This window comes from Mercenaria mercenaria, chromosome 16 (genome assembly GCF_021730395.1).
Source record: "Mercenaria mercenaria strain notata chromosome 16, MADL_Memer_1, whole genome shotgun sequence".
Taxonomy (NCBI): domain Eukaryota; kingdom Metazoa; phylum Mollusca; class Bivalvia; order Venerida; family Veneridae; genus Mercenaria; species Mercenaria mercenaria.
In genome coordinates this window covers 12,787,553-12,800,290 of record NC_069376.1, presented here as the reverse complement: position 1 = coordinate 12,800,290, position 12,738 = coordinate 12,787,553, and the positions used below count along the sequence as shown (strand labels likewise).

At 33.5% G+C, this 12,738-nt stretch overlaps 1 protein-coding gene across 1 annotated transcript; it reads right to left on the bottom strand.

The window, feature by feature from the left end:
* Positions 1–605: 605 nt before the first annotated feature.
* On the bottom strand, positions 606–5,611 carry LOC123541007 (uncharacterized protein CXorf38 homolog). Its single transcript, XM_053526122.1, has 2 exons — positions 4,815–5,611; positions 606–1,190 (listed from the first exon to the last, which is right to left on the bottom strand). Exons 1-2 carry the CDS (start codon positions 5,385–5,387, stop codon positions 975–977), a joined length of 789 nt encoding a protein of 262 aa, XP_053382097.1. The 5' UTR covers positions 5,388–5,611; the 3' UTR covers positions 606–974.
* Between the last annotated feature and the right edge of the window lie 7,127 nt (positions 5,612–12,738).

Genomic DNA, 12,738 nt, shown 5'->3' with positions numbered 1-12,738 from the left:
TTATAAATCTGAAGAAACGTGTGAAGTTTCGATATTAAATATCTGCATCAATGTTAGAGAAAGCAACTTGCACGCAAAATTATAAATTGTTTTGACAAAAAGGGGGCATAATTTGGCGAAAAACGTTCAGAGTTATGGGATGTTATCAGTTAGTATGATTACACTGAAGAAACATGTGAAGTTTCATTCAATATCTGAATCAGTTTTCGGGATAGTAGGTGTGTGTGTGTGTGGGGGGGGGGGGGGGGGGGAAGGGTAACTTAAACGCAAAACGTTTTCCAGTCCAACATGGGTCATAATTTGCCAAAAATATATGTCTGATTTATGAGAATTGACCCAGTGAGGTTACTTATTGACCTTCAATAACACAAAATAGTTTCAAAGCTATATGCTCAAATGATAGCTGTATGTACTTGCATGGAAATTTAACAGGATTTTCGAAGTCCAAGAGGGGCCATACTGTGGACAAAATGCATGTCGGAGTTATGCGACTTGATGTTTTCAACTACTGTCATAACGCAAAAGACACATGTGAAGTTTCAGTTCGATATCTGAATTAATTTGGGCAATAGTAACTTGCAAGCACAATTTAGTTCAAAAGGGAGCATAATTCGCATACATTATGTCAGAGTTATGGAATTTGACCCAGAAAGTTTGGTAAGTGACCTACAAAAAGAAATAAGTTTCAAAGCTTTATGCCTTTAGATGATAGCTGTATGTACTTGCATGCAAAACGTTTATCACGGTGTGACACAGACCCTACGGCTCGGACTACCCTTCGAATAGTCGAGGTAAAAATTCCCGATATAAACAAAGTTCTTTAAACTCGCTTTATTACATGACTACGTTGTTCTTAACATTCCCATAATGATACGTTGCAAAAAACAAATAGCTCTGGAAAAATAGTTCGAATATTTTTGATTGGGACCGACTACAAACACATAATTCTTGAGTTGTTTATTTCTATTAAAATATTAATGGAACTTAGAATATTGAAAAGCATTTTTCCAAAAATCTATAATAAAACCAACCTGGGATAATTTCGTTTTAGCATTCCGCGCAGCTGTATTAGCAGAGAAATATGCAGGATCTGACAGAAGATTCTGTAAGATACTAAAATATTGCTGTAGATCTGTATCTTCAACCTCCAAACTTGCGGAATGTCGAACAAGTTTACCTACATCTCTACCCTGTAAATATATAACATTAAACAACGGTTTAACATTAAACAAAACTTATCAGTCAGTTTCTACCCGCAGATTTTTATTACACTGGACGTATTTTCCTTATCTGTCTGTAAATAGTGTTTATATTGCAAAATGATCGCTTGCATGCTAAAATCATTTAACTTCTCATGATCTGTAAACAGTCCGTACAACAAAAGATAATATGCAAAGGTAGATTTCTCGGAAGCACAGAGCAACAAAAAGTCGCTGTGACTTTGTTACAGTTACAACAAAACATCTCTGTACCTTGTTATAGTTACACTACAAGACTCTGTAACCTTGTTATAATTACATCAAAACGTCTCTGTAACCTTGTAAAAGTTACACAAAAAATCTCTGTAACCTTGTTATTGATACAACAAAACGTCCCTGTAACATTGTTAAAGTTAAAATTAAACGTCTCTGTAACCTTATCAAAGTTAAAACAAAACGTCTCTGTAATCTTGATATAGTTACAACAAAATATCTTTGTAACCTTATTAAAGTTACATCTAAACGTCTCTGTAGTCTTGTTATAGTTACAACAAAAATTCATTGTAACCTGTTAAAGTTACAATAAAATGTCTCTGTAACCTTGTTATTGTTACAACAAAACGACTCTATAACTTTGTTTAAGTTACAACGAAAAAACTCTTTAACCTTGTTATAGATACAAAAATAAGCCTCTGTAACCTTGTTATAGTCACAACAGAACATCTCTGTATCCCTGTTGAAGGTGCAACAAAAATATCTCTGTAAACTTGTTATAGTTCCAACAAAAATATCTCTGTAACCATGTTAATGCTCCATCAAACTGTCTTTGTAACCTTGTTATAGTTACAAAAATTGTCTCTGCAGCCTTGTAATAGCTACAAAAAATAGTGTCAGTAACTTTGTAACAGTTACAACAAAAAGTCTCCGTAAACTTGTTATAGTTACACAAAATGTTTCAGTAACCTTGATATAGTTTAATAAAAAGTCTCTGTGACCTTGTTATAGTTACATCAAAACGTCTCTGTAACCTTGTTATAGTTACAAAAAATGTCTCTGTAACCTGTTTTAGTTACAATAAAATGTCTCTGTACGTTACCTTGTTATAGTTACATCTATAGCCTTATTTTAGTAACAATAGATGTCTATGTAACTTTGTTATAGTTACAAAAATAATTCTCTGTAACCTTGTTATAGTTACAAAAAATGTCTCTGTAACATTGTTATAGTTACATCAAGACCTCTCTGTAACCTACTTTTAGTAACAATAAAAAGTCTCAGTGACCTTGTTATAGGTAATCTTGTTATAGTTACAACAAAACACATCTGTAACTATATTCTAGTTGCAACAAAACTTCTTTGTAACGTTGTTATTGTTACAACAAAACGTCTCTGTAACCTAGTTAAAGTTATAATAATACGTCCCTGTAACCTTGGTACTGTTACAACAAAGTCTTTGTAACCTTGTTACGGTTAAAACAAACGTCTCTGTAAAAATGTTATAGTAGATACAAAACGTATTTTAACATTGTTATTGTTATGACAAACATCTCTGTAACCTTGTTATAGTTACAAAAAATGTCTTTGTTACATTGTTAAAGTTACAGCAAAACGTCTTTGTAATATTGTTATTGTTACAACAAAATATCTCTGTAACCTTGTTTTTGTTACCATTATAAATGTCTGTAACCTTTTAATAGTAAATGTCTGTATACTTATAATAATTACAAGAAAACATTTTTGTAACCCTGTTTTTGTTAAAACAAGAAGTCACTGTAACCCTGTTATAGTTAAAACAAAACATCTCTGTAACCTTGTTATAGTTACAACAAAATGTCTTTGTAACCTTGTTATAGTTACAACAAAAAGTTTCTGTGACCTTGTTATTGTTACAACAAAAAGTCTCTGCAACCTTGTCAGAGTAACAACAAAAAGTCACTGTTACCTTGTTATATTTTCAACAAAACGTCTTTGTAATCTTGTTATTGTTACAACAATATGTCTCTGTAATCTTGTTATTCTTACAACAAAAGATATCTGTAACCTTGTTATATTTACAACAAAAGGTCTTTGTAACCTTGTTATTGTACAACAATACGTCTCTGTAATCTTGTTATAGTTAAAACAAAAAATATCTGTAACCTTGTTATATTTACAACAAAACGTCTTTGTAACGTTGTTATTGTTTCAACAAAACGTCTGTGTAACCTTGTTATTTTTACAACAGAACGCCTCTTTAACCTTGTTATTGTTACAACAGAAGGTCAATTTAACCTTGTTATAAGTTACAACAACACGCCTTTGTAACCTTGATATTGTTACAACAAAAGATGAACTGAAACTTCTTATAGTTACAACAAAACGTCTCTGTAACCTTGTTATAGTTTCAACAAAATATCTCTGTAACCTTGCTATAGTTACAACGAAACGTCTTTGTAAACTTGTTATTGTTACAACAAAAACTCTTGTAACCTTGTTATTGTTACAACAAAACATCTTTGTGACCTTGGTATTTTTACAACAAAGTATCTGTTTCCTTGTTATTACTGCAACAAAACGTCTCTATAACCTTGTTATTGTAACAACAAAAAGTCTCTGTAACCTTGATATAGTTACAACAAATCTTCTTTGTAACCTTGTTATTGTTACGATAAAACTTCTTTGTAACCTTGTTATTGTTACGACAAAACATCTCTGTAGCCTTGTTATTGTTACAACAAACATTTCTTTGTAACCTTGATATTGTTACATCAAAAGTTCTTTGTGACCTTGGTATTTTTACAACAAAAAGAATCTGTTACCTTGTTATTACTACAATAAAACGTCTCTATAACCTTGTTATTGTTACAACAAAAAGTCTCTGTAACCTTGGTATAGTTACAACAAAACTTCTTTGTAACCTTGTTATTGTTACGACAAACCTTCTTTGTAACCTTGTTATTGTTACGAAAAAGCATCTCTGTAACCTTGTTGTTGTTACAACAAAACTTCTCTGTAACCTTGTTATAATTACAACAAAACTTCTTTGTAACCTTTTTATTGTTACTGCTAAACGTCTTTGTAAGGCTGTTATAATCACAACAAAACGTTTTTGTAACCTTGTTATTGTTATAAAAACATCTTTGTAACCTTGTTATTGTTGCTACAATCATCTTTGTAACTTTTTATTGTCACAACAAAACATGAATGTTATCTTGTTATGTTACAACAAAACATATCTGTAACATTGTTATTGTTAAAAGCATCTCTATTTTACTGCCATATCAAAATATCACTGTGATCTTTGATCCAACAAAGCATAAGATTTCAGAAGATTATGTCCTGACGTTTGTATCAGACATCCTCGAGATAGGTATCTAACATCTTTAGTTTCGGCCTTTACCACTTTGACCTACATAGAAGCGACCTTAAACCATTTGCTAGGATCATAAACATAGCGAGCAATTTGTCTTCTTGCTATTAAGTGCATTTGCGCCAGCCTTGATGGATGGTAGTGCTATCGACCATTGATGAACCGAACAGAATGAATGACGTGCAGACGATGCACAAACAAATGATAGCTGAATACTTGGCAATGTATATATCTGACAATATCTTTAAAATTTCATTTGCACCTACCTGTTCAAATATGTTGTTTGTCTTCGAAAGGTTGTCGTTCACTTTTGACTGAAATTCTTTATAGTTTTTAATAACACTGATGATTCCATTGAAGTCAGTCTCTGCTGCACTCGTCACATCTTTGTATCCGTCTGGCGGCATGAAACATTTAGCAACTTCCCATGGGTTGCTGCACCACTGGGTAGCATCAGTGTTTTTATAGGATGGACCGTAAAATCTATGAGCGCTCTGGATTTCGTTTTTAAAATTATGACATATCTTATTAGGGCAACCAGATGCAAGATACTGCGTGGCAGAATTTCTATGGAAGCTGCATTGCCCACGTCCTACATTACAAATTCTATTTGTTGGACAAACAACAACATTTTCTGTGCAACAACTAGAACACGTGGCACCAGCAGGAAGTCCATTATTGTTGCAAATGTCGCTCAAACATTTCTGTTGAAACCGTTCTATTTCATCATAAACGGTTGGCTCAATACCTTCTTTGGTAAACAACACAGCTAACCCAGCCGTAATCCAATTCTTGAATTTCGGTCCTGATAGTTTAGGACAGTACGAGATGGCTGCCATGACTTTTTTTGACAACACACTATTGAACCAACGTTATTAAATATGTTCATAACACCATATCATACATTTAATGTCTTCATGTTTCTGATGTCTGTAAACTATATATCTTGCTTCGGTATAAGTCTATTCTGGTGAACGGTAGAATAGTCACATTTAGGTACGACAGTTGTAAATTCCTTTAGAAATTTCCTTGGATTAATTGTGATCTTGACTTTAATGATCAGCGGTCTGCAAAAAGTAAACCAAAATGTACTGTTAGAAATCTTATGAAGTTAAATCAATATTTTATCATTGACCTTATTCCAGTGTGTAATCTGGCAGTCAAAGCTATCTAATGAGACTTGCAGTAACTAAGTGAATAAATAATTTGTTAGCAACGCGAGTAATTCAATCAATGATAAAAGGTAAGGGTAGTTTTCCAGGAAGCACAATGCAACTCAGACACAGCCTTAGAGCCATGCATCGCAAAGTAGGCCCACAACAAAAATAACCTGTATTTGAAAAATATTGTTGACGGGTTGCTTAAAAAAATTAACAACAAGTATATTATAAATATATGCAAAATACAGAAAAAAGGGCGAAGGGGCGGGGGGAGGGGTGGGGGGGGGGGTGGCGGTGGAGGGTGGTAATGGGTAGAGAAAAGGGACCGGATGTAGGTGGGATGGTGGAGCAATGATCATGATTATTCAACAGGGAAAGCCACGTTCCTAAAACGCAGTAATCCTACAACATCGCAGCCACGCACGTACAAAAGACAAACACACACAACTAACATACACAGATAAACAGACAAGTAAGAAAAAAAACACTGTGGAGCACCGCATATGACAAACACGCACACACATACATATACACAAGCACGCACGCAAGAACGCACGCACGCACAAACATTCATGCAACACGCTACCAGTCGGGGCACAGACACTCTGGGTAAGGACACCCCCATCCGTCCCACTCTCCTCCGCCCCTGGTTAAGTTGAGTGAATATTTTTTTTAGCATTTCAACATGTATTTTTGTACCCGATTTATGATACACACAGTACAAAGCGGGAGTTCAAGCGACAAGCAAGAGTTCTCGGTGTATGTTTCACTGATGAAAGTCTTATTATTAGAGCATTGTTGGTAAAAATGCTTTTATAGACACACTGAAATTGTTACAAAATGCGTTTTATGATCGTCACCAATGCTCAATACATGTTAAAAAGCTAAATGATATCATCACTAAACTTAACCAGGGGTGGAAGAGTGTGTGTGTTTTTTTTTTTTTTTTTTTTTTTTTTTTGGGGGGGGGGGGGGGGGGGGGGGGGGGGGGGGTTCTGAAGTGTCTGCGAATCGGGGATGTTAGTTGTAAACCTAGCAACTGGCGACTTCTTTATTTCCGTAGCTACAGTTGTCATATTGTTATCAACTCTTATCTGATAGACAGCAGCTTGTAGATGTCTCTAACTGGTACATTTCCTCTGCTGCAGAAGTAACACCTGTGGTATACCCCAAGATTCTATACTTGGGCTTTTGCTCATTTTTATATATGTTAATGACATGTCAGCAGTGGTAAAAAGCAAAGGTACTTATGAGAAGATGCTAATTATTCTGCTATTTCAGTATCACGTAAATGTTTTTCTAATGTTGAACAGTTTTTTTACCGAGGAAATACTCTCAGTAAGTCAATGGTTAACCGAAAACAAATTGTCATTACATTTAGGCAAAAACTGATTCCATTGTTTTTGGTTCAAAACACAAATTAAGGTCAAAGTCCAGTCTGGATATATCTTGTAATGGAACTGCAACTGAATCAACTAAATCAGTCAAATATCTTGGTATTACCTTAGATCAACATTTATTGTTTGGTTCAATGGCAGATTCTGTTGTTAAGACATCCAATGCTCAATTAAAGTTCCTTTACCGTAAGAAAGAGTACTAAAAAGTTGCTAGTTATGTCCTTTATGTTATGTCACTTTGATTATGCTTGTTTAGTATGGTACAATGGCTTAACTCAGGGTTTGAAAAATAAGTTTCAAATTACTCAAAATAAAATGGTAAGATTTGTACTTAATCTTGATTCCACAACACATATTGGTAATTGACATTTTAAATATTTAATTATTTACCAGTTGAGATAAGTGTTCATCATTTCATGTTGTGTCATGCTTTCGAGGTCAGAAACAATATGACCTCGGGTATATGGATGAATACTTTGTAGCCCAACATTCTCTGTATGAATGCCACACTAGGCTTATAAGCAAACGAGGTCTTTCTAAGCTAAAAGGGTCGGGCTCAATGTCATTTTGCTTTATAGGTTCAAAACGTTTGAATGGGTTAGCGTCAGATATATCAAAAAGAGAAAATTTGCATCATTCTGAAGTTACCATCAAAAATCATTTAATGAATAGTTTTTAGCTGATGTCTAGTGCATTTTTTATCAAACTATTTTTTGTAAGTTTCGTTGTATGTTTCGGCTTAGGTATGTCGTTACATTTGACTTATATTTTAATTTTTCCATGATATGCTTACAGTGCAATCTACAAGTGGTGCCTTCTCAAAAACTTGGCATTACTTAACCGGTATTATTATGATTATTTTTATAAAATGCTTCTTCCCCTTCCGTTTGGATCCGTCTATGTTTACAAACACGTTTGTTTATTTTATAAATCGTAGTCGCAACTTGACCGCGATGGTTGATCTTAGGCTGATTATTCATATCGATAATTTCATTGTTCTTCTAATAAAGGGTGCTTCGGGTAGCCGTGTATATTTGTATGAAATTAGTTTGTACAAAATGCAGTATCAAAGTATGTATACTTACATTTGATCAGTTAAAACGTTCCATTACACTAATTTATATTTACACAAATTTATATTTCCATTTTCTCGTGCAGCTCGTGTTTTAAATACACTCCTTTTCAATAATAGGTTGTGCCACATTATGTTTTATAATACAAAGGTCAAACATCGGGATTAAGTCATATTTATATGTATAAAACACGTTGTTATGACGATGACGACTTAAACGTCTAGCAATTGTTCTGTTCTGTTCTGTTCTGTATTAGAACGCAATATTCAGGATGGGTTATTTTTGTGGATTTAGCAGAAACATTTCATTTATATAATGGTATGTAAACAAGTCGACACTTTACACATAAAACATGCCATCTGGAAAAAAGACGCTTATCAAATATTTGAATATCAAATAATTTCAAATTGTGATCGAAATCTTGAAATTTGTTACCTAAAATCGTGCGACAGGCTCGGTTTTTGTAGTCTGATAATTCTATTTGTATTAATTATAAATGCTTTCCTCCAAATAATAGCACAGTAATCCAGGTGCGTTTGAATATATGCTTTATAATGATACTGATACTATACAATAACCAAATATATGATGCAGTATTTCAATATGAGTATCTCACTTAAGAATATCTTGAAAGTAGACCTATATGACTGTGAAGACGTTTTTCACTTGAACTTTGTTAAAGTAATATGAATGCAGTATGTATAATTCATATGTAACACTGAATAATATCGTTTTGTATCTGAAAGTTTTCTATTCAATAAAATACTTTACAACAATTTTGTCACGGCCCCGGCAGTATAGTTTCTCTGTTTTCTGGATCCCATTAACGGCTTTACATGTGAAATGAGGAATTAAGAATTCGGCATTCATTCTTGCATTATATTTTGCATTTTCTTACACCTTGGGAACTCATCTATAGATTGTTATTTTTTCCATTTCATCGTCACTGTCAGTCCAGTCAACAGTCCCTTTTCCCCTCTTCTTTCCACCAAAATACCACATTAAAATTGATTAGTAGCTGAGTGAGGTCGTCCCCTTCCCATCCATCAGACAAAATTTCTTAAAACGTAGTTTTGATAAAATTTAACTTCTATGGACCTGAAGTTGAAGAAGACATCACGTGCAGATAACTGTATGCTATATTCATACTTAAAAGCTCAGGGACCATGTTACGGTTCAGTAGAAGTATAAAGTATTTAAATAATATGCTTTAGGTTGCAGATTCTGGTGACATTTTTTACAGGAAAAATCTCCGTAACGTGAACATCCAGTTAATTTAGTTGTTTTGTTTTTGTTTTTGCACGAGAATAGAAGACTTGATATTGATTTGTTGTGGTTTTCCATGTGTAAATTGATGTCTCACACTCTCCATATGTTGACATGACAAATATTAATAGCACCCGTGTAGCCACAGCATTATTATTTTATTAGAAACGTCGTACTGACATGTACAACACAATTTACAGCCTATATGCCTTGCTGAAACGTTGATTTTTATCATTGATTCCAACACATGGCGATCACCGCTGAACAAAAACGGCGCGAAAATAGCATGGAAAGCCCGTGGAAAGATAATTGCAGGGGTTATTTGTGATCTAGACTTAAGAATATACACGCGTTTTATAACGTACTGGAGTCAGATCCCTGTATCCTTATCATTGATGTGTATTAAATAATGATATGAATTATGCGCTTCCTATCTGACGTGAAAACCTAGTCATACAGATTCTATCTTCATTCTGCATACATTTTTCTTTTTATAGTTTCATTTTTGAAAGTAAGCCTGACGGTTTTGCTCTTCTGCCTTTAGTTATGAAAATTATGAACAAAGGCAAATGTTTTAAAATGTTTGGATTAAATGAACGAGATCTAATCATTTCTTCAAATGTGTCAAGACTAGACCGACGATGGAAAATGGTGCTCATGAGTTGAAGATAATAGATATAGCTGGGTGCACGGAATCTAGTCCCAAAATGCGCAAGAGGCCACTAGGCCAGTATATATACCTACAGTCGGCGCTGTGGGCCCCAACTATCATGCCTTTGCTGTCAGTTCGTTTCTCTAATACAATTTTCTGAATCCGGGAAATTGAATGCAAAGTTTCTTTTCAGTTCATGTGTATCAAATGGTTTAAAAAATACACATTAATGTGTAACGTCGGGCTCAACCTCATGGTATCAGCGCATTTGGATGATGTGGGTGCAACATCAAGTCAGACGTGACAGTATTTATACTTAATAGCAAATTTAGAAAAAATCTTTTAAAACATATCTTTTTAAAGAGAAAATGGACATTATAATTAATAGAAAACCAGTATGAATTTAGTTGCTAGCTGAATGCCAGAGTTCTCTTGATAAACCAGCAGTGTCCCATAAAAAAATAAAAGAAGTTGTGTTTTCGTAAATTACTGGCAATGCCTGGTATTACAGATTCCTTTTATGAAGATTGATGTTCTATTAAGTTATAAACACAATGTCAATTGTTTGCATTAATGATAATCCATAATTCCTGAATTTAATACCAGTTTGTTATGATTCTTAGACTACAATAAAATTAAAACTCAATTTGGCAAAATTTATATTCTAAAGAAAATAAAATACGTCTAATACAGCACAAAGATGAGAAGGAATAAATTATAACTAAATAATTTCCGTTATACGGTTAATCATATTAATTATGATCATAGAAACCAGTTCAATAGAAATTTGTCTTTTTTCGGAAGAATAGTGATTTAAAGTTTTAATGTAGATATTTAATGTTCTTCTAACAAATAAACTGTTGAACTTATATAAACTTGTTAACCTAAACACAGACTATTGCACTTCTTTTAAATGTCATTATTGTCAAATGACATCTTTTAAGACAAATTTTGTCCCGCTAATTAACTATGGTAAACCTCTTGTGTGGGAAAATGATAAACAACCATTGATATGTTAAATTCTTAATACAGATTCATTCTAAGAAGTTCTTGACCAGAATTTAATCAAGAACACAAACACTGTTGGTCGAAATTCAAGAAATTCAATTTAGTTTACCCAACACATAACAGTCTAGGGTCTTTTTGAATGTGATAAAATGTAATTTCTTAGCTCTGTAGGGATCGAAGTCGGGGCCTCTCAAGTTTATAGCCAACACATTTTCCAAGTGTAAAGTTCTAGTCAATGGACTGATTATTTTGAGAACGTAGTTGCTATGTATGTGAAAGACTGTGGAAGAGAGATAAACAACCAAGACTTTGAATTTAAACCTCAAACTTTTGTTCAAAATCTACAGGCAGAATATTGGTAAACTATACGCATTAATGATTTCTGCTCCAAAATATGTAATGAATATATATAAAACTAAGACTAAAGCAAAGAAAAGGGGGGAAAAAAGAAAGATATGGCGGAATTCAAACTTCGGACCTCGCGCATGTTAAGCATGTTAGCTAATCACTGGACCACGGAGATCTATGACATTGAATGAGAAAATTATATTTATAAATAAATTTTATTACGCCAGTGTGTTTGGACTCATTTTACATTGACATTTTTGTAGTTACTGTCATTTCTGGATCTACATTAAAAATTAAACTGGCGGTGATTTTGTTATTCAAACACTACTGTAATGTACATTATTATTCAAAATTGGAAACAAGACAGTAAGTGGGACGCTTGAATCATCAATAAAATCATTACACGAAGAGACCAGGGGCCGTATTCATAAAGCATCTTAAGTATAAGTGTTGACTTAACTTGAAGATTTTACTTAAGTTTGTGGTGATTTCAGCTTAAGTCTAAGTAAAAAACTTAAGTCCTATTCATAAAACAGCTTAAACCTAAGATACGTAAGAAATGACTTAAGTCAGAAAACAAAATGGCATCATGAGTACCATTAAAGTGTTGTTTTTCAGATAAAAGCAATTTAAACATAATTGTGCATGTTGTATCTGTCTGAAAATAATGTTGTCTTTTACAATGTTTCCGTCCACAATAAAAGCCAAGAATTATTTATTAAGTTGTTTTATGAATAACAAATATACTTAAGTAAAATAAATTTCTTACCTAAGTAATACTTAAGTAAATAATCAATTTCTTATACTTATACTCAAGATGTTTTATGAATACGGCCCCGGAATAATTCCGCGGATTACTCGTTAGAATACCATAGAATAAAAATAATCTGTTTTCTTGTTCACATATCTATAACGGTACTAGACATTTACGAATTAAGTCTACGTGGACTGTGAACACCTAAGACGATCGATTTTTCAAGGGGACCGTCTCAAAATGATAATTTTAATTTATGTGTGGTAGGAAAACATTCCAATAATGATAGTAAGGTCTGGCTTATTCGGTTACCGCACAGGATAAGATTTGGATTTGTCTGTCCGTCTGTCTGTTCGCCAGAGTGGTGTTTTGTTATGCATATCGCAAAAAGTATTTGATCTAGCGTCATAACACTTTCCCGAAAGGTTCTTCAATATTAAAAGTTGCGCATCTGCGACAAAGTTGAAAAGATGCTCTTATCTATTCGTTCGCAATGTATCTGTATTCCATCGTCGTCGTCGTCCGAACGTCC